This window comes from Rhinoderma darwinii, chromosome 1, assembly GCF_050947455.1.
Source record: "Rhinoderma darwinii isolate aRhiDar2 chromosome 1, aRhiDar2.hap1, whole genome shotgun sequence".
Lineage (NCBI taxonomy): Eukaryota > Metazoa > Chordata > Amphibia > Anura > Rhinodermatidae > Rhinoderma > Rhinoderma darwinii.
In genome coordinates, this window is record NC_134687.1 from 558,931,410 (window position 1) to 558,955,285 (window position 23,876).

The 23,876-nt window shown below is 42.8% G+C and overlaps 1 protein-coding gene across 2 annotated transcripts in view; it reads left to right on the forward strand.

Moving 5' to 3' along the window:
• Nucleotides 1-23,876, forward strand: part of IQGAP2 (IQ motif containing GTPase activating protein 2) — a 282,889-nt gene that overhangs the window by 121,788 nt on the left and 137,225 nt on the right. For both annotated transcript variants that reach the window (XM_075838503.1, XM_075838511.1), the window contains exons 3-5: nt 10,023-10,179; nt 16,217-16,294; nt 17,851-17,927. In XM_075838503.1, the coding sequence (XP_075694618.1) occupies nt 10,023-10,179; nt 16,217-16,294; nt 17,851-17,927 (312 nt within the window). The remainder of the gene's footprint in view (nt 1-10,022; nt 10,180-16,216; nt 16,295-17,850; nt 17,928-23,876) is intronic.

Consider the following 23,876-nt stretch of genomic DNA (forward strand, 5'->3'; position numbering starts at 1 on the left):
TAGCAGTGGTCTCCGATCATATTTAACCCCTCAGATGTGGTGCTGAATAGCGGGCGCCACATCTGAGTGATTTTAGAGGGAGGGGGCTCCCTCTCTCATCCCACTGGCACCCCCGCGTGCATCGCGGGGTGCGATGGGTTCTATGGCAGCCTGGGGGCATAACAAAGGCCCCCAGGTCTGCCTTTAGTGATTGCCTGTTAGGCCGTGCCCGAGGCATGACCTAATAGCTGCCCGTCAGTTTTACACTGACCGGCAAAAATAAACTGCAATACCAAAGTATTGCAATGTATTCTAATAGCGATCAGAACTCTGCACAGTAAAGTCCCCCGGTGGGACTAAAAATAAAGTAAAAAAAAAGTTAAATATAGTTTGAAATTAAATGTCCCAAATAAAAAAAACAAAAAACCCCACTTTTTCCCCTTACAAAATACTTTATGATAAAAGGTAAAAAGTTGCTCATATTTGGTATCGCCACGTCCGTAACAAACCCAACTATAAAATGATTACATTATTTAACCCGCACTCTGAACGGCGTAAAAAATATAATAAAAAAACAACGCCAGAATTGCTGTTTTCTGTTCATACTGCCTTCAAAAGAATTTGATAAAAAGTGATCAAACCGTTGCATCTACTCCAAAACGGTACCAATACAAACTACAAGTCATCCCACAAAAAAAAAAGCCCTCATACAGCTACATCGGTCAAAAAATAAAAAAGTTATGGCTCATAAAATATGGCGACACAAAAGCAAATAATTTTGAAAAAAGTTTTTATTTTGTAAAAGTAGGAAAACATAAACAAATCCATATAAATTTGGTATAGCCGCAATCATAACGACCCGCTGAATAAAGTTATGTTATTTATACCACACGGTAAACGGTGTAAAATTAAGACGCAGAACAAATTTCTGTGTTTTTTTTCTAGTACCCCACTAAAAAAAGTTAAGTTAATCAATAAATTATATGTACCCCAAAATGGTGCTATTATAAAATACAACTTATCCCGCAAATAAAAAAGTCCTTATACAGCTATGTCGACGCAAAAATAAATAAGTTATAGCTCTTTGAATGCGACGATGGAAAAACGTAAAAAATTGCTCGGTCATTAAGGTTTAAAATACCTTCGGTATTAAGGGGTTAAGGGCTTTTCCCAGAACATTAATGGCAAATCTACAGGACTCACCGCTGATCTTGAGTGGAAAATATATACAGAAACATTGACCATAAATAAAGATGGACTGCACATGATTGGCCACTTCTCGGCCAGGTTTACGGTTGGACCACTAATAATTTATGTGCCTTTTTTGTAGTAAAATGGATTATAGAAATAGATGTTCGTTTCTTATAGATTATAAATCTGGTTCACACAATGTGTAACAATTTCTTAAACCAGTTCTTTCACAAAAGGCCATGGTTTTCTGCCTTTTAAAAAAAAAAAAAAAAAAATATTTATAGTCTATGGGTTTTCTTTATGATCATATTCTATCTCGCGCAAAATCAAAACACTCCTCTCCTGCTGCTTTAATCATTTTGATGATCTGATTGGCAGCCTGTTGGCATTGCTCTGATCTTGAGTCTTTTTATGTATATTGAGGAACTGAATTCAGTTACCTAATGTGATATCAGAATTGCTTCTTTTACATACGGGAATAATTCTAATAGAGGTAAGAGGTTTGATCTAGTAGAAAGGGGGCAGATCTTGAAATGCAACAACATGCCCAAAATTTTGGTGTAAACTATGCCAACTAATAGGTGCTATTAGGAAGAGAAAATTGTCTAGCAAGATGTACCAAATTTATCAGCATTAACGACTTTGATAGAAAAGACAGTCAGAAAATGTACTCAATTTAAGTTTACACCGTGTAAATTTTAGACCGTATTTTTGAATCTTCCCCAATATATTATGTGCGAAAGTACTTGCATCTGTAAAAACCAGAATGAAATGTACAATGACCTGTTATGGCTTTACATTTATTTGTGACTGAAACCAATGTATTTATAGTATTTCTCTGGAGAATTTCTCAAAACACTTGATTTTGTCTTCTTTATATCCTTTTTACCATATTTTGCGGTCTTTAAATACCTCCATATTGTTATGCCCTTATGTTGAACGTGTCGCATATTCGGGCAGCATGTTATAGAGCAGAAGGAGCTGAGCAGATTGATATAGTATATCTTTTTATGAGAAAAGACTTGTAATTTATAGCTCTTAATATCTGTGCTCATTGTGCGTTTAGGAGTCCAGTAGGCGGTCCTGCTCAGTGATTGACAGCCTGCCCTGTATTAGTTTAATTACAGAGCGAGCTGTCAATCACTGCTGTGTTCTGACTGCTGACATTTACAGTATTTAAAAAAAACAAATAATATATGGGAGACCCCCTACTGTAAATTCTATGAAAATTAAAGGCCATCAAAGAGTTCCATGAACCTATAAAAGCACAAGGATGAATGTATTTATACAGGGCATGGAACAAGGTGACTTTATATTCTATATATAAAACCAAATATTCAGCCTAAAGCCATGTCATGCCCAGTAACACGCACGTTTGGCTTTGTTGACCATACATGTTATATCTTTCTACATAACGCACACACGCGCGCACACACACACACACACACACACACACACACACACACACACACACACACACACACACACACACACACACTGTATATGTGTGTATTTAAATATATATATATATGTATATATGTATATACACTACTGTTCAAAAGTTTGGGGTCACCCAGACAATTTTGTGTTTTCCATGAAAACTCACACTTTTATATTTATCAAATGAGTTGCAAAATGACTAGAAAATATAGTCAAGACATTGACAAGGTTACAAATAATGATTTTTATTTAAAATAATAATTTTCTCCTTCAAACTTTGCTTTCGTCAAAGAATGCTCCATTTGCAGAAATTACAGCATTGCAGACCTTTGGCATTCTAGCTGTTAATTTGCTGAGGTAATCGGGAGAAATTTCACCCCATGCTTCCAGAAGCCCCTCCCACAAGTTGGATTGGCTTGATGGGCAATTCTTGCGTACCATACGGTCAAGCTGCTCCCACAACAGCTCTATGAGGTTGAGACCCGGTTACTGCGCTGGCCTCTCCATTACAGATAGAATACCAGCTGCCTGCTTCTTCCCTAAATAGTTCTTGCATAATTTGGAGGTGTGCTTTGAGTCATTGTCCTGTTGTAGGATGAAATTGGCTCCAATCAAGCGCTGGCCACAGAGTATGGCATGGCGTTGCAAAATGGAGTGATAGCCTTCCTTATTCAAAATCCCTTTTACCTTGTACAGATCTCCCACTTTACCAGCTCCAAAGCAACCCCAGACCATCACATTACCTCCACCATGCTTGACAGATGGCGTCAGGCACTCTTCCAGCATCTTTTCAGTTGTTCTCCGTCTCACAAATGTTCTCCTGTGTGATCCAAACACCTCAAACTTCGATTCGTCTGTCCATAACACTTTTTTCCAATCTTCCTCTGTCCAATGTCTGTGTTCTTTTGCCCATATTAATCTTTTCCTTTTATTAGCCAGTCTCAGATATGGCTTTTTCTTTGCCACTCTGCCCTGAAGGCCAGCATCCCGGAGTCGCCTCTTCACTGTAGACGTTGACACTGGTGTTTTGCGGGTACTATTTAATGAAGCTGCCAGTTGAGGACCTGTGAGGCGTCTATTTCTCAAACTAGAGACTCTAATGTACTTGTCTTGTTGCTCAGTTGTGCAGCAGGGTCTCCCACTTCTCTTTCTATTCTGGTTAGAGCCTGTGTGTGCTGTCCTCTGAAGGGAGTAGTACACACCGTTGTAGGAAATCTTCAGTTTCTTGGCAATTTCTCGCATGGAATAGCCTTCATTTCTAAGAACAAGAATAGACTGTCGAGTTTCACATGAAAGCTCTCTTTTTCTAGCTATTTTGAGAGTTTAATCGAACCCACAAATGTAATGCTCCATATTCTCAACTAGCTCAAAGGAAGGCCAGTTTTATAGCTCCTCTAAACAGCAAAACTGTTTACAGCGGTGCTAACATAATTGCACAAGGGGTTTCAAGTGTTTTCTAATCATCCATTAGCCTTCTAACACAGTTAGCAAACACAATGTACCATTAGAACTCTGGAGTGATGGTTGCTTGAAATGGGCCTCTATACACCTATGTAGGTATTGCATTAAAAACCAGACGTTTGCAGCTAGAATAGTCAGTTAGCACATTAACAATGTATAAAGTGTATTTCTGATTCATTTAATGTTATCTTCATTGAAAAAAACTGTGCTTTTCTTTAAAAAATACGGAAATTTCTAAGTGACCCTAAACTTTTGAACGGTAGTGTATATGTAAGTGTGTGTGTACATATATGTGTGTGTGTGTGTGTGTATATGTACACACACACACACACACACACACACACACACACACACACACACACACGTGCAAGAACGCCTGTGACTCCAAATTTATACAGCACACAAGAAAATGTCGACCGCACACTGCGAACACCAATGTCACCTAAACCGCTAAATATAAATAAATATGCATTACCGCTAAATCTACTTACAATAGGGAGGTTCTATATATGCAAATGTATTTAAAGTTGTTTTTTGTTTTTTTTCCCTCAATGACCGCCTAGGTGGATGCCTTTTCCACCCACTCTGACCTAAATACTCTTTAAAATTAAGATCTTCTTCTGTTGAGGCTTGTAAGGGCTAGATTCCACAATTGATGAGATGCCCCTTGTGCATTTCAAAAAGATTGACATTGAGTTGTTTATTACGATGATCTGCAGCAGCTAGGTCAATGAACTGTATAATGCACACTGCATCGGAGAACCACCTTCTTTTCTTTTTTTTTTTTTTTTTAAAGATAAAATTAGAAACTCATGTCAATCCATAGTACACACAGAAGGAATTTCCGGACTATCTTCTTTTGCTAGAAGAGATGAGCAGGGCCCATAAATAGCCATTCAACCTGTATAATCCTCATATTCTAGCATTCAACAGACAGATCAATGGAAAATGTACCATTGATGTGAATAATATTAATAATAAGAAAGTTGTTCTCTCGTGAAGAGAAACCCCTTTCCATATGCCGCATATACTACTATATCCATTCAATGTCTGTTAGAATAATGGTGACAGCCAAGCACTGTACTTGGCTGTTTCCATTAGTTCCAAAGACTTTGAATGGATCGGCGGGCACATTCTTGACCGCTGCCCTATTTAAGCACCTTCTTGCTGCCGGGGGTGCAGTGAGAAGTAACGGGGGGTTCAGGACTACCGTTCTCGTGATCGGTGGGGCCCCCAGTGATAAGACAATTATCACCTATCCAGTGAATAGATAGGATTTTATTCTGGTACACCCTATTTGTCTCATCACAGACAATCCCTTTAATAGGCTTCTGTTGCACTTACAGCTGAACAAAAAGGTGATCTTGAAATAGATAAAGATGTGGGTTGACAGATCTGTTATTCTACAGCATGGATTGCAGTACAGGTTCTACTCCACCGTTCTTACTTTTCAGGAACACACAAACACTAATTCTGTACGCTCCATAGGGAGAGGAGGGCAATATTATAATAGATACCTATTTCAAAGAATATTACACAATAGTTCTTTGAATTTTCCTCATAAGGGTATGTGCACACACACACTAATTACGTCCGTAATTGACGGACGTATTTCGGCCGCAAGTCCCGGACCGAACACAGTGCACATACCCTAACTGTCCCTTTTAGTAAACACGCTTCAGTCGTCACTCTGTATTACTATCTCCTGCCATGTTTTTTATATATTTGCACCAGAACAGAACTCCTTTCATACATAATAGACGGAAGTCTCACTTCACGTACGCTGTATAGAAACTTTTAGGCTGTGTTCACACTGAGTTTTTTTGCAGGAGGAAAATTCCTCCTGCAAAAACTGCTCCAGACGTTTTTTGCACAGTGGTTTGATAACTCGTCAAGGTGTTTTTTTAACCCTTTATGACTGATTGAAATGGTGTTTTGGAGGCGGAAACCGCCTCAAGTTGGGTCATGTTGTCCGGCTCCCATTGAAATCAATGGGAGGCATTTTCGGGCGTTTTGCGGAGCGGTTTCCACTCCAAAAAAACTCAGTGTGAACAGGGCCTTATAGTGAATTCATGTGTTTTCAATCAATAAATCCCGTCCGTGTGTTACATTTATGTCAAGAACATACATGATGAAAATACTAAAGCCCAATTTAATGAGTGTTTTGTGCTTACATTAATATTTTGCAAAGTTGTTGACGCTTTTGCGGCTTGTATCAATTTTCTCTGGGAACTTCATTAATAATGGAATCATTAGTAGAAATGATGGCCTTCCTTTCTTGTGAGGTAAGATAGATGCTATTCATCTGTACTAAATGCTAAGGGTGCTTTTACATGGCCTAATTTCCTTGCCGGAAACCCACGCCGATTGCCGATAGAGCACGTGGGTTGGTGCTCGTTTAGCTCCATTTACATAGAGCAATGGTTGGAATGTATGGGGACGAGCGATCGTTAATATAATTGTTTGTCCCCATACATTTGCATCTTTTTGGCAGCACATCCCCTGTTTTCAATGCTAAATGTGCTGCCCATTAGCAGCTATTTTTTTCTCTGGCTGTATAAAAGATGCAATCAGCCCATGAATGAGCAGTTTCTCATTTTTCGGCTGGTCGCTGCCCTGATAACAGGCCAGTGATCCGGAACACTCGTTCGTCCATTCATTGGCCAGTGTAAAAGCGCCGTAAGGCTACACTGAGGCTTTCTCTAGTGCTACTGATTTGATTTTTAATTGAGTGACCATTGCAGTCCACAGTCCAATGCATGCAACTCGAGGTACAAAAAGTCTTAGTGTAGCACTGGCTGGGTTCACTCGGCGTGGTCAAAATGCATTTTTTTTTTGCCGTTAATCTGAAAACTCCACTAGCGTATTTGCCGCTGCGGAGAAGCTGTGTATACATTTTTAAAAAAAGGAAAAAAAAAGCCAATACTTTCCTCTCCTGGTGCTCCCGTAGCAACGCGTCCCTGCTCTCATCGGCTGGTCTCTGAGCGCTAGCCTCCTGGCATGACGTCTCGTCCCATGCGACACTGCAGCCTGTGATTGGCTGCAGCAGTCACAAGGGAGAAAAAAAAAACAGGCAGGCGAGTGGGGACGAGTTTCTTTGCAAGCACCAGGGAGAATGAAGTGAGTGAGTGGCGCTTTTTTCATTTTATAGTGGAAAAAGTCTTGTTTTTCACTCTAGTAAGCGAATTTTGATGTCGAAATGTGTTTCAGATTTTCACGTCCTAATTTAACTCCATGTGGAAAATCTGCATGTGCATCCATTCTGCAGCATAAATGAACGTTTGGTGGATTAAAAAAATTTGGCAAATGTCAACCACTTCGCTTCTACTGCAATACGATGCGCATTTTCCACCCAGAAATCCGGATGGAAAATCCAGAGCAATTAAGCTATGTGTTAACATACCGTTCGGGTGTATTCGGAAGTTGCGGTTGATACCGCAAAAAATAAACTGTATTACTGCATTTTTTCGATGTGGTTGCATTTCTGATCGGTGAAATAGGTTCAATAAATGTTTCCGCTGTCAAAACCACAACCACATTGAAAACTGCAGGAACCCGCGGTAATACCTGGTGTTTTTTTTCATTCATTCAGTTTCAAACTCACCTCAATTTTAACATCTCAATACACCCTTTGCCTAAAGGCTCCTGTATGTTACAACAGTGATTCCTATAGAGGACAGAATGTATAAACCAATATATAAAATGCATCGGTTATACCACTGATCTGGTAAGACACGATCTATTTATACCTTTTTATGTTCTGGTCTTTGCTTTGACTGTTTTTCTTTGCACAAGGTTTAATAACTGGCTCTAGGGCATTGTGGTCAAACAGACACAGAGCATTTTCCAGCCCTCTCAAATAACACGTAGCGGAAGCATAGATTGCTAGATCTTTTCAATTATAGCTGTTTTTATCATATGCAGTTTTTTTTATAGCATTATAGAAGTGTTAAAAGTATTTTATTTTTTACGATTGTACAACTACCCCATTGTTCCAACCAGGGTTCCAGAGAATCCTAGTATTTCTTGAACCGTGGTTAGGTGTAGAGGTGTAATTTGACGTTTCAGTGCCACAATACAAAATCTGTAATAGGGCCCCCAACTGTTATGCATCCCCTTCACCTACTACAATTACACCCCTGAACCCCGAAAGCAGCAAGAAAACTTGCCGCCACTTGCGCAGCAGATATGGCAAACTGATCTCAGCCATGATTGTCCCAAGTTATAAAGGTTGGGAAATCTGAACTCTTTAATTCACAATACAATTTATTTCCATTTTTTAAAACTGATGCGCAGTAAAATTGGTGTAGTCTCCCATAGTAACCAATTTGATTGCAGCTTTTATTTAACCCCTTAGTGACCACAAATACACCTTTTCACGGTGGTCACTAAGGGGCCTTAGGCTAGGTCGTCTCCTTTTCACGGCGGTCCAGTCTAAGCCCTGCACAGGTGTCCCGTGCAGGCTGGAGCCGGGGCTCGGCTGTCTGATGACAGCCGGGCTCCTGCTCCAACGACCACGATTGAAGTTTACTTCAATCACGGCCGTTTAACCCGTTAAATGCCGCGGTCAATAGCGACCACGGCATTTAACTTGTTTACAGAGGGAGGGAGCTCCCTCTCTCACCCATCTGCGGCCCGCAAATGCAATCGCGGGCCTCCGATGGGGTGTCATGACAGCCGGGGGCCTGATAAAAGCCCCCAAGTCCAAAAGATTGCCTCTCCGTTTTACACTGAGAGGCAATAATGCTTTGGTATACGAAGTATACCAAAGCATTATAGCAGCGATCTGAAGTTCACATAGTAAAATCCCCTAGTGGGACTAAAGGAAAAAAAGGTGTGAAATAAAAATTACAGTAAAAAAATAAATGCATTTTTTTCCCCCATAAAGTGGTTTTATTTAGTAAAAGTGTAAAAAAATAAAAGTACACATATATGGTATTGCCGCGACCGTAATGACTCAAACAATAAAGATAACATGTAATTTAAACCGCAAGGTGAACATAAAAAAAAAACCACAAAAAGCAATGGCAAAATTGCTATTTCCATTGCCCCCCAAATAAGTTGTCATAAAAGTTGATCAATAAGTCCTACGTACCCTAGAACAGTACCTATCAAAACTACGTCTCGTCCCGCAAAAACAAGCACAAAAATCACTACATTTACTGAAAAATAAAAGTCTATAAATCTGGCTGTCTTTTACACTAACCATGCAAACATTTCAGGCTTGTATTACAAATGTGCATCACAGTGGGATGAATGTTTTATTAAAAAAATAGAGCAGCAAATAAGCTTATGTTTATGGCCACATTAACAAAAAAAAAGTGAAAATGCTGTGTTGTTGTGTGGCTTTCGATACTAAAGCCAGCGGTCTTTCTAGGGACAAAAAGTTTAACTGACAAATCATGAATATAGGGAAATGCATGTAGCAACCTCCGAACTGCCCAGCAGGGGAAGTACTATAGGAGGTGCAACGGTTGCGGCCGCGACTGGATGCAAAAGGTCTCTTTGCCCCATATAAGGAATCCAGTAATACAAATGATGCTTTATAGTTGAGGGCCCTGTTGCGGATAATATATTGGGACACATGAGCTTCAAGTTATGCCTCTGCTGGCCAGAACATGGAACAAGCTCTCCCACCCTCATAACTAACCTTTCGGGAAACATGTAGTCTGCAATGTCTTCATCTACAATACTTCTCTTTTCCGATTTATAAGATCCGTGCACTTCATTTCACCTGTAGGTAATTGGCTCCCACAAAGACTATATTAGATACATATGAAAAATAATTCAAACTCGTCATTTTGACACCATTCACCAAACAATTGTGTTGCAAATCTCGCAGCTGGATTTGGATTTATGAGCAAATGTCTAAAGAAAAGTGTGACTAATGTAATAGTCTCTTCACTAAATTTGTTCCATGTGCTAAAACTTTTTTTTTTACTTGTTTGCAGGTGGATGGAGGCTTGTCTTATTGACGAACTGCCGCCAACTACAGAACTGGAAGAAGGTTTAAGAAACGGGGTTTATTTGGCAAAGTTAGGCAGATTTTTTGCTCCAAAATTGATATCTGAAAAGAAAATCTATGATGTGGAGCAGACACGGTTTAAGGTTTGTCCTTCAACTTTTATAACATTACTGTTTTGCAGATGTTTTGACCCTATATTGTGAAGCTAAATAACAATGTGTATAACAAATAGATTGCCTAAGCCTATCAGAGAGAGAGAGTTGTAATAACCCACTCAAAAGCTTAAACCAGACAGCTGTTCCCCATGTAAATGTATTCTAGTAATAACTGAAAAAAAAAAACAGGGACCTATTTTCCATCTCCACTATTGCATTTGGAGATCAGCACACTGTGCGAACTTCTAGACCACTTTTTTTTTTTTTTTTTAATTATTCTTACTGGTCAGTTGGATTATCAAGACCTCCAGACTATCAGATGCTTAATTTTCCTGCTGTGTAAAGAATATAGTTGGAGCCCGGCTGTTTATAACAGCCATGCTCCTGCCGCTGATCTCGTGGGTACAGTGGCAGTACCCACGAGATCCAAGTGACATATATATATATATATATATATATATATATATATATATATATATATATATATATATATATATATATTCGTCACGATGCAGGAACTAGCACCCGCTTGTGACTGATATATACATCGCTCGTAGTTAAGGGGTTATCTGCAGTATTTCTGGACTTTTAGTTTAATATACGGGACTTTAAACAATGATGGCCTATCCTAAGGATAGGCAATAAGTGTAGGTCGAACCCCAGGACACCCGCCAATCAGCAGAATGAAGGTGACGTCCTAAGACACCCTCTTTAACACTTTCCCACAAAATGACGTGCCCGGTACATCATAGTGCGGGGGGTGAGGTATGGAGCCGGCTCACGCGCTGAACCCACTCCATATACTCCGGCTGTCAGCTGTATATTACAGCTGACACACGGGACTAATGGCCAGGAACAGCGATCGCACTGTTCCTGGCGGTTTAACCCCTTACATTCTGCAGTCAATCGTGACCGCAGCATCTAAAGCATAAAAAGGAGGGGGACGGCCCCTTCAGACAGCCCATCAGCCCCCCACAATGCGATCATGGGGTTCTGATGGTTGTCATGGTAGCCCTGGGCCTAATGAGGGACTGCCTTCTGTCCACCTCTGCTTGCCCTGCCTCTGGCAGGGCTTAACTGAAGCCTGTAAAGCTGACCATATACTGCAAAACATTAGTATTGCAGTGTATTGTACCAGTGCTCTCACTATCGCTGGTTCAAGTCACCTAGGGGGACTGAAAGTGTAAAAAAAAAAAACAACTCTTTCCCTTTTTTTTTTAATTTTAGTTTTTCCCCCTGAAGTGATGTTAGAAAAAATAAACGTTCACATAACTGGTATTGCCGTGTCCCTTAAAGACTGAACTATTAGAATATAGCGTTATTTAGCCTGCTCGGTGAACTTTGTAACAAAAAAAACCTCCCAAATTGCTGTTTTTTGGTCCCCTTCGCTCCCCAAAAAATATAAAAAGTGATCAAAAAGTCACATGCACCACAAAATAAAAAGGACAGCTCGGCCTGCAAAACATAAGCCCTCACACCACTCAATCGACAGAAAAAAGAAATAAAGCTATGGCTCTCAGAAGGTGGCAACACAACATTTTTTGACAAATTTGTTTTTTTTTTATTTATAAAATTGGTAAAACATAAAAAAAAAATGAAATTTGGTATCGCCGTATCAACCCATAGAATAAAGTGAACAGTTCGTTTTTACCGTGCATTAAACACCGGAAAAACGAAACACTGAAAAAAATGGCGCAATTGCGGCATTCTGCCCATTTGATCCCATAAATAAATTTTTGGGCAGTTTCCCAGTACATTATATGGTACGATAAATGGTGACATAAACTACAACTTGTCCTGCAAAAAAACAAGCCCTCAAATGGCTGTCGATGAAAAAAGAAAAAAAGTTGTGGATTTTGGAAGGCGGGGAGGCAAGAACTAAAATGAAAATTGGCTGCGACGGGAAGGGGATAATCAATCTAGCACTCCTGTCCAGCTTGGTTTTGGAATATTGTTTTTTTTATTTCTTATGACTAAATATTTTAATCTTATTTTACCAATGTGGCTCCAGATTATTTTTAGCCCATGCAAAAAATTCAGAAGTCGAAGTGTCCATCCATCAGGCAATATCCTGCTTATTTTGTTGCGTGCCCATGTATTTGATGGAAATGTTGTCCTTCTATATATTCCCATTAACAACTAAGAAGAATTTTAAAGTAAAGCCTCATTCACACCAGTGTTTTTGCAATCTATATAACACCGATCTCGAATATGGTATCACAATATTTAGATGGGGCAAGCATACCACCGGAGTACGCATTAAAAAATAATTGTTGCAGGCTCTATATCATACCATACAGCATATCGGAGTTTTCCCCTAGGAGCACTGGAAAATACTATCCATGAAGGGGAACCTTCCTTGGAACTAAACAGACATAGTGTGCAGTGTGGTTACATGCTTGCATGAGGCCTAAGCCTAATGATTGTGGCAAGCGAAATAAAAAATTCCTACACCGTGAGAAGATCTGTGTAGTCTGGAATGCCCACTTACAGCTGTTAAAAGGCTAGGCTGTTAGCTATTCGTGCAAAGTCACTTTCAACCAGTTACCCGGAGGCAAAAAATTACTGAGCATTGATTCCCTAATATAGAAGTCAGCAACCTATAGCACATGTGCCACACCTGGCACGCGGGACGTGTTTGCCTAGCACACCAAGTCCTTAGCCCAGAAAGTGCTCTCCAGCCTAAACCTAGGCCAATGCTGCCCTGATTGATGGCTCTAGCATGCATTGACGTCACTGGCCTCTTCAGGGTCAGGAAACGCTCCGTGCTTGCTTGAGATTTCAGTAAAGAAACCAGGGACGTTGGTGCACGCTAGAGCAATTATTCCAGCCAAGGCGGCAGCGTTTGGCCTGGATTTAGACACCGGTCTCATGTACACAGTTCAATTCTATGAACAGTGGCTGTCACCCCTAAAACATGTCCCCTCATCCTTTATAAGCAACATAAGCCTTTCAAGGAACAATAGATGAGCTGGTTATTTTTATTTTTTATTTTTTTAAATCGGCACACCGTACAAATAAGGTTGCCGACCCCTGCCCTAATATTATAAAAAAGCACTTACTAAGGCCCCCTGCACACGGCCATAGCCGTAATACTGGTCTGTGATTAGGACTACGGACGGCCGCGGACAGTCGTCTATAATGGGAGCACAGCCCACAAATGCAAAGCATGGGAGCATGGTCCGTTAAATAAAAAAAAATAGGACATGTCCTATTTTTTACGGAAGCTTTCTACGGCCCGGACACCTTCCCGTAAATCTATGCAATTCCGCTTGCAATTCACGAACATCTTCCATAGACTGAACATTACTACATAGCTTGTTGTCATCTTCAAAAATAGAAATAGTGCTATTAATCCCATCCTCTATATCATTAATAAATAAGTTGAATAGTAGTGGTCCCAGCACTGAACCCTGGGGTACACCACTTCGAACCGGGGACCATTCAGAGTAGGAATCATTGACCACAACTCTCTGGATACGGTCTTTGAGACAATTCTCAATCCAATTACAAACTATATTTTCTAAACCTATAGTCCTTAATTTACCCATTAGATGTCTATGAGGGACAGTGTCAAATGCCTTTGCAAAGTCCAAAAATACTATATCCACAGTGGCCCCTATGTCTAGGCTTCTGCTCACCTCTTCATAAAAACAAATCAGGTTGGTTTGACAACTTCTGTCCTTGGTAAAACCGTGCAGGCTGTCACTTCTAATACTATTTTTTTGTCACATAATCCTGTATATAGTCCCTCAATAGCCACTCAAACATTTTCCCCATGATGGATGTTAAGCTTACTGGTCTATAATTACCTGGGGAAGACCTAGAGCCCTTTTTGAAAATATGCACCACATTTGCCTTGTGCTAGTTCCTTGGCACTATACCAGTCACTAGAGAATCTCTAAATATTATGAAGAGGGGGACAGAAATAACTGAACTAAGCTCCTTAAGAACTCATCTGGTGCCGGGGCCTTGTGTACATTTTATTTAACTTCGCTTGGACCATATCTACATTCATCCAATTCAGTATATCAACTAATATATTAACCGCACTGGCACCGGCTACATCAGCTGCTCTTTCTTCTGTTGTATATACAGAGCTGAAGAACCCATTTAGTAACTCTGCCTTCTCTTGATCCCCTGTGACCAACTCCCCATTACCACTATCTAGGGGTCCTACATGTTCAGACCTTTTGGCTTTTTTGCATTTATATACTTGAAGAATTTTTGGGGATTTGTTTTTTACTTTCCTTGGCCACCTGCCTTTCATTTTGTATTTTTTGTGGATTTTATTACCTTTTTACAAATTTTATTAAGCTCTTTATAATTTACAAAGGCTACAGCTGTACCCTCAGATTTGTATTTTTATAATTCCCTTTTCTTGTCATGTATTGCCCTTTTTACAGAAGGTGTCGTTTAAAATACAGATATGTCATTACTCCGCAGCATGCAACTAAAACTGATCTAATATGACGCAGCTGTAATGTTTGTAAGCATTCTAGGCTCATGACTTCAGTAACCGCGTAGCTCAGCTGTTTTCTTCTTCGTGGTCGAAAGTGGCACGCGTCAGCCGGAACACAGAGCGGTAGAATGGGGTTTAGGGAGCCACGTTCTAGAGATAGGTGTGGGACCCTCCTCTATATGACAATTATGACCTATCCTGTGGATATGTCATAAATGTCCCTGATATTATGGGGACAAACAATAGTTAAATAGGTTTTACTAAGGGTCCTTTTACATGGGTCGTGTAAACGAGTTGATCTGTGCTTATTTGCTTCTTTCACAAGGAGCAGTGATTTGTTATGTATGAGGATGAGCGATTATTACTACGATCGCTCATCCCTATACGTTTGAATCACGTCGGCAGCACATCTCCCTGTTTACATAGGGAAATGTGATGCCGACAACGATACAATTTTTTTGCTGCATAAAAGATGCGATCGGCTGATGAATGAGCTTTTGCTCTTTCGTCAAGTGATCGTTGGCCATTTTACACAGAGCAATGATCGGGAGCTAGTGTTCATATTAACACTCGTTTGCCAGATCATTAGCTCGTGTAAAAGGGGCTTAAATAATCATTGCTCTATTTGAATAAAGTATCTGCCCATGTAAAAAGACCTTTACGGTCTTCTGAAAGCATCTCATTGAACTGCAGTGAATTGACTATGCAAGACCAACTATTGCGTCTTAATCTAGATAGTGAATCTGAAATGTGTGACTGTAAATAACACTGCTGTACTGACAGGTCTGTCCCTCTGAAGCATTGTCTAGACGGCTACTCCAAAGTAAATACAATATTGTTTCTTGTAACAGAGCCAGCATGATTATTCTCTCCAAAAATGTACATTTTGTAGCTGCCTTTGTCACAGAGTGATGTCCTTGCCAGGAGTAGCTGACCTAGTTCCATGGTATACGACTGGATGTTACCTAACGTGCTCTAAATCTCAATAATACCATGCAGCAGTTCCCTAGATAAACTCCGTGTCTGACTGGGGTTTCTTTAATTCACCAGAGAAGATGATTCTGAGGGCCCACCCAGACGTCCACTTTTTTTAATCGCATTGTAAAGTTTATCATTGCACACACAGGACAGATCAATAAGGTCCTCTAGGTTATTTGTGAATCATCTCATAAGGAGAAGACCATAGTGGCAAGTGATTGGCACCAAAGTCAGCTCCAAATGCGGTTGTCTTCTGCAGGACCTTCGGGGCCCTGTTGTATTAGGAGCACATTATTGAGCCAGAGCCCACTGTAGGGTACTCTGGTGGGCCGGTCTGACACTGGATACACCTTGAGTAGGACAATATTGATACAGCTCATTTTCCTATTCACTGTAAACTAATTTTATGGTTTCCAGAACGGTACACGATGTGAAACATATGTATTTACAGAAACCAGAGTGTTCTGGACTGCTAATAATTACAAAGTAAAATATCTTGTTATTGAAATATGATATCCACCTTTTGTATCCTGGTCACAAATTGTATAAAAGTGATTCATTTTGTTCTGTTTTTGCAATTTTTAGCGCTCGGGTTTACACTTTCGGCATACAGATAATACTGTACAGTGGTTACGGGCTATGGAATCCATTGGACTTCCTAAGGTAAGAGAATTTTTTTAATATTTTATTGCGGATTATTTGGAATACACAATGGGGGAGGCTGTAGTGTTATTCGCTGGGATTACTGACGTGTTATATGCAAATAATGTTCGGTGTTTTCACCTTGGCTCTAGGTTTTGTGCTCTTACTTTCTAGGCTCTTCGGTAAGTGGACCAAAGCTGTTCCTATGCTTGCCTATTAGAGAATTGCATAAACAGCAATTCCCTAATGTACTTCTATCATTAGAGTTGTTCTTTATCAGCTGGAGCGATCCGATAATAGAGCAAGGAACGCAAAATTCTCCATGGCTCTATAACAGCCAAGGGATGTATGATAGCAGCTAGTGTTTGCTGCATCATAGACTGAATACAGGCCACCACTTCAGAACTGCCTGTATTCTACTGATGTACAGCGCAGAGTAAAGGCCCTTTTAAATTGGCCAATTATTACATTACGGTTATTATTCACTGAACGCTCGCTCCCGATAATTGCCCTGTGTAAACTGAACAACGATCAGCCAATGAATGAGCAAACGCTCGTTCATCGGCTGATTGCATCGTTTTAAATGCCTAAACTATTCTCGTCTTTGGCATCACATCTCCCTATGTAAACGGAGATGTGCTGCCAACATAATAGAAATGTATGAGGACGAGCGATCGGCGTAACGAGCGGTTGTCCCCATGCATAGCTCCTTGTGAAAGGAGCAAACGATCGCTGACCAACGAGCCGTCTGTTTGACCGTCGCTCGTTTACATAGCCCACATCAGGCCGTGTAATATCGCCTTTTGAAATTTAATTTGATTTTCTCTCCAGCTGCCTCCCTGTTTTATTATCAGATGGTTCCTGTTCATATATGGAGATATTCAGTATATAGGTGTACATTAGGGAATTGTTGTATATGCAACTCCGTAATATATAAAGGTGTCTTCTGCTTTGGATAATCCCTTTTTTGCTAGAAGGCTCCCCCAACAATAAGCAAGTTACAAGGTGTCCCACATCTTAGACTCTAAACGATAAACTGTAATCTGTTGGGGAGCCTGGGAGTAAGTGTTCAATTTCTCTGTAGCGCCACCACAGGGGAAATAAAGCATTGCCCAGTCTTCATTATATTCATCGTGCTGTTCATGGGTTTTCTAAAACAATCCTAGGATTATCAGAGGTGAACTACTATTTCCGTTTGGCTATACCTTCAGTTAGTGAATATTACATGTTTATGATGTATATAATGAAACTACTTACGGTACTTGAAAATAGTAATAATCATAGGAATAATAGAATATTGTAAACCTGCATTTGATCTATAGAAAATTTATCCCCGGGCGATTTTTTTATAAATTCCTATCTAAATTATATACATTCTTTGTATATTGCGTATCCTGTTGTATTTCACTATTAATGTTCACAATTTCAATGTTCATTATATCTTTTAACTGAAACAAGTTTCTGATTTAATTTACCAAAATATTCAACTCGTTATTTACGAACATGAAATTAATTAACCCTTTGAAGTGGAATTCTATCTACCACAACTTTTCATTTTATCTAATTTACATTCATAGATCTTTTATCCAGAGACCACAGATGTTTATGATCGGAAAAACATCCCTCGTGTTATATATTGCATCCATGCATTAAGGTAAAACTAATCGTAATAGCTAAATTTTATAAATGTGAATAAAGCAAGAACTGATATACACCCCCCTCCCTCTATTTATGGTCTGTCTGACACAAGGAAATTATGGAATGGTGATGAGATGATGGAATGGTGATGAGCTGATGGAATGATAATGTCACATAGGGTTCGTGGACCCACAGGGCCGTACCGTCTTGGCGGTGTATGGCAGCTGGCCAACAGAGCGCAGGGCAGAGTCTATAGTTCATATAGGGTACATGTGGCAGCTTGGACAGTAGCAAGGCAGGCTTGGCTGGGATCAGGCATCAGGTAGACGTCCGGCATGGAGAAGCAGGACAGGCGTGGTATACAGCACAGCATGGAAACAGCTCAACACTGCACTAGATCAGGATACAGGTTACAGAATACAGCAACAGGGAACACTGGGAGCAGGAAACACTAGGGGACAATTTGCAAGACAAACTTAGGATACGACAACAACGCTCAGGTGTGGGAGGAAGGGGCTGAGACCTTCTTATAGCCCAGGGTGCTCTGGGAGCCATCAGCTAAATCTCCAACATGCGTGCGCTCTGGCTTCTTGACTGGACTGAGCTCGCGAGCACACCCTGGTGGTCACTGTGGAACAGGACAGCCGTATGTGCAGACTTCTCTGGAGAGAAGGGCGTCGACTGGATGTAAGGAGTTTGTGGTCAATGTTACAGATAAGATGATGGAATTATGATTGTGTGGGTTCCAAAATGTCAGATGGGGTCCAGTTCTAGTAACTATGGGCCCTCGGTCCACTATTATCGCCTTGAGCAGCAAGTGAGTAAATAACGCACAGGCATAATGCCCGCAGTGAGGTCATAGTACAGGAATAATGCACAAAGTGGTCACAGTACAAGGAAGAGCCACCTAGTGATGTCACAACATAGAGAGATAATGCACGGAGTGTTGTCACAGTGACCAACGGTCTGTTCATACAGGGGGGCTCGAGACCCCCGTTCTTTGGCTCTGTGGGTCCCAGCGCTGGGACCCCCAGCGATCGAACGCTTACCACCTATCCTGTGGATAGGTGATAAGTTATTTTGGCGGGATAACTCCTTTTAAATTGTCTATCTTTCTCAGTAGACCTATTAGGCACAGTTTTCAGGTAATGTCACTTTGATTCCTATTTTTTTTTTTGTCTTAAGTAAAATTTATTACCCACGCTTTGCTTTAGAAATTATGCATTCTATGTAACCGAATTCTATGTATTTGAAGTTACAGATGTGAGATTTTTTTTCATTTCTTCCCATAGAAATAGAATGTTAGGCAGCTGTAGAGATTTCCATAAATTTTGTGATGTGATTGTTGCAGTACAGTGTTCGGCCGCAAAGATCTTGCCCAATAAAGCCAGCAGATCAGTATTTACTGGCCCGTATAATTCACAAATGATGTGAATTTTTGACACACATCAAACTAGAAAAATCCTTGGTAAGTTTGAGCCACAAGGTCACATCATTTGTGAATTGTCAGCCAGTAAATACTACTTTTGACAGTAAAACTATCTAAAGATGTAATTTTACCATCCAAATATACCATAACTCCAATGGAAACCTAACCGATCCCATTATAAGTCAATGGGATCAGGATCAGTATGGATCAATTTTAAAAACATATCCATCGTATCGGTCAATGGATTGAAAGCCTTTTATCGGAAATGTGAACGGAGCCTCCCTTTTCTGTTTTGTTTTTCACACAAATATTGCTGTCAACGTGATAATAGAGCCCACTATAGGATCCTCTGGTTGGCCATATTGTGACCTGATAGGGCTTAGCCTTTGTACTTGAGCAGTAGACAATCCAATCTGTAATTGTTTAGGTTCATATATGTCCTTTGTGCCATTACAGCAGAATCTGCAGTTATAAGCTTCTATGCACATATTCTGTATAACAAGAGGGTAAGAATCCCAATCAATCGCCTGTGGATACAGAATATAATTTTATATGGAGTCTGATATTTGGCCATCAGTGAATGGTATTTTTGACCCCTATCTATCGTTCGCACATAGACTTGGTCTAGAGCCCACAGCAATGATGTTAAGCAGATGTAGCTCCGCTACATATTAAGATTTTGGCTTTGTGGAAGTGATCACTGCAGATTCAAGAATCACAGCTGCATTAACCTTTGGGGCTATTTATAAGTACATCTGTTAGGAAGTGTTTTCTTCTGAAGCCAGACAATATTGGATATGGTCTTTCCAGATTTATTTCAACCTCAAGGAGAGCAGATTTGAGTCCTTCATATACTTTAACATGAAGCAGACCGTTTTCTGTGACTTTATCAGTTACTCTCCATAAAAGGTCAGACCTTGGTTTCTCTGGACTTGAGAAGTCTTCTGTTTGCTGTACATTTAACAGTCATCGGTTATTGTTGAGTTACACAAAACCTGTAACATCTGCCTTGTATTTCCTGTGACCACAATCTGTAATATAGGTTTCCAGGCATCTGCTACCTAGAGGCTTACATTATCTACTTCCTGGCCTTATCGTCCTGTTTCCTGTCTATAGAAAGCTTTTCCTCTTCTAGTTTGTAATGATGGCAGGTATTTAACGAATGTATTGACATAGCTATTTCCAATACACAATATATAACACCTATTCGTCTCTAACTCCCACATTGGTCTCATGTGAAAGTCAGTGCAGGTATAATGTGGGATTAAAATACTAAACCAAGGAAATTTTATATTGAAGAACATAGTTTTATGTTAAAAGAACCTGTCACTAGAATTTAACCTATTGAACTCTACTCCCCCCTCGCTGGCTGCTGCTGTCAAAAGTTAATTGGCGTTATCCTCTCTCCTAAACTCCTCCTCTTACCGTAAGTAACCTTTTTGCGCCATTTATGGTAATCCGTCAGTCTAGTTCGTTCCTCTTATACCCGCCCACCACCAAAACTGGCCCACCCTGAATGCTGTCAATCAAAAGTAAGCTGTCAATGAAAAGTAAGGAGGCAGGATTAACTCTGAAAGCAGGAGTGTAACTGGGAAACTGGGCCCCATAGCAAACTTTTGACTGGGGCCCCCTCCCCTGGGTGCCACACACAGCCCGCTGTTGTAGATAGTGCCCCCTGTAGACAGTGCTATACAGCCCCCCCCGTAGACAGTGCTATACAGCCCCCCCCCCCGTAGACGGTGTAGGTGGGTGCTGCTGTGGTGGGCAATAGATACGACACTGCAGTTGGTTTAACGGTTGTTTACTGTGGAAATTCAGAAACGGATCTCCTCTTCATGGTTAAAACATTCAACTTCGGGTGACAATTGTCCTCAGAACTGAACGCCTGAACACGGCCCGGAGGTAACCACGGGCAAAAGGTTGGGGCGTTGAAGGGCGTGGCTCAATGTCTGTTCTGCCTCCTCCGTATGGGAAAGTCTCTGGTGCACTGTCGCGACTACGGGAGTTACGCTTCCTCGTTCTCGCTTAAGGAGAAACAAGTACAGTACCTGTGCTCCTCTGGGTCTTCTCCCTCGGCTTTGGGGTTGCGTACCAGAGTCTGGCTGCAGCACCTCTGCGCGGCTGGACCTCTGCGCGGCTGGACCTCTGCGCGGCTGGACTTCTGCGCGGCTGGAACTCTGCGCGGCTAGTGCTGCTGTCTGCTGGGCGGCTAGTGCTGCTGTCTGCTGGGCGGCTCTTTGGTACTTACTGCGGCCCCTTCCATCACACTCGTTTGGCCTGTCTATCTCTGGTCCTGCTCTTCTTCTCTTTTCCCTCTCTCTAAGGGTATGTTCACACGGCCTATTTACGGACGTAATTCGGGCGTTTTTGCCCCGAATTACGTCTGAAAATAGCGCCTCAATAGCGCTGACAAACATCTGCCCATTGAAAGCAATGGGCAGACTTTTGTCTGTTCACACGAGGCGTAAATTTATGCGCTGCTGTCAAATGACGGCGCGTAAATAGACGCCCGCGTCAAAGAAGTGACCTGTCACTTCTTTGGCCGTAATTGGAGCCGTTATTCATTGACTCCAATGAATAGCAGCGCTAATTACGGCCGTAATGGACGCGGTGTTCAAGCGCCTGCACATGCCGTTACGGCTGAAATTACGGGGATGTTTTCAGGCTGAAACATCCCCGTAATTTCAGCCGTAACGGACGCCCTCGTGTGAACATACCCTAAGGCTGCCTGCCTTGGTTCCCTGCTCCACCAGTCTCCTTGCCGCTTCTCTCTCTTCCGCCGCTTCTCTCCCTTCTGCCACACTCCGCCACTTCACCTCACCCTCTTCCTTCTCTCCTTACCGCCCTCTTTCCTCCGGTCGCGCGTCACCTCTCCTCCTCCCTTTGCGCCCTTCTGACCACTTCCGGTCGCGTGTCACCTCTCACCTCCTCCCTTCGCGCCCTTCTGACCGCGCGTCACCTCACTCCCAGTGCATGCGCGAGCGCCTGACAGCCGCCCACGCCATCCCGCTCCGCTCCGGACCGGTAAGTCCTCGGTGGTGTTGACCACCCTTACAGACGGTGCTATACAGCCCCCCCCGTAGATGGTGCTATACAGCCCCCCCTCCGTAGATGGTGCTATACAGCCCACCCCCCCGTAGATGGTGCTATACAGCCCCCCCCCCGTAGATGGTGCTATACAGCCCCCCCTCCGTAGATGGTGCTATACAGCCCCCCCTGTAGATGTTGCTATACAGCCCCCCCTGTAGATGTTGCCGTACAGCCCCCCCGTAGACGCTGCCATACAGCCCCCCCGCAGACGCTGCCGTACGGCCCCCCCGTCCCGTAGACGCTGCCGTACGGCCCCCCCGTCCCGTAGACGCTGCCGTACGGCCCCCCCGTCCCGTAGACGCTGCCGTACGGCCCCCCCGTCCCGTAGACGCTGCCGTGCAGCCGTTCCCCCCCCCCACCCGTAGACGGTGCCGTGCAGTCGTCCTCGTCCCCCCCCCCCCGTAGACGGTGCCGTACAGTCGTCCTCGTCCCCCCCCCGTAGACGGTGCCGTACAGTCGTCCCCCCCCCCCCCCCCGTAGACGGTGCCGTGCAGTCGTCCTCGTCCCCCCCCCCCCCGTAGACGGTGCCGTGCAGTCTGTCCCCCCCCCGTAGACGGTGCCGTGCAGTCTGTCCCCCCCCCGTAGACGGTGCCGTGCAGTCTGTCCCCCCCCCGTAGACGGTGCCGTGCAGTCCGTCCCCCCCCCCGTAGACGGTGCAGCCCGTCCGTCCCCGTAGACGGTGCCGTGCAGTCCGTCCCCCCCCCCATAGACGGTGCCGTGCAGTCCGTCCCCCCCCCCGTAGACGGTGCCGTGCAGTCCGTCCCCCCCCCCGTAGACGGTGCCGTGCAGTCCGTCCCCCCCCCGTAGACGGTGCCGTGCAGTCCGTCCCCCCCCCCGTAGACGGTGCCGTGCAGTCCGTCCCCCCCCCGTAGACGGTGCCGGCAGAGTGAATGCTGGAGCAAGGAGCCGTCATCTCCATGCTCCAGCATACAAGAAGCTGGACCAGCGAGGTCAGCGCTGTGTGGCTACAGGGGCCCTGTGGGTTCCCCGGGCTTAGGGGCTCGCTCGTAATTGCGACCCCTAGAGCTATGCCACAGTTAGAGTAGCCTATGGCAGAGCAGGGAGATACCGCCCTGCTCTGTCATAGTGTTCAATAGCATCTGCGTCGCTACCGGTGCCTCCAAGCATGGTGGGGTGCCTGTGCCTGGCGACACGGGCCCCCTCATGCCATGGGCCCCGTAGCAGCCACTATAGCTGATACAGAGGTAGTTACGTCACTGTCTGAAAGGCTTGAGGAATGAAGATATGACTCTCTTATGCTCATTAGCATACGGCACGGGAACACTAAAAAACTGAATACTAAGGCTTCATGCCCACTTCAGTCTTCATCAGGGTGCTAGCCGTTTTTCAGACGGCTAGCACCCTGACCTATTCATTTCAATGGGGCCATGCACACTTCAGTTGTTTTGACGGTCCCGTTGCTCCGTTCCGACAAAAGTAGAGCAT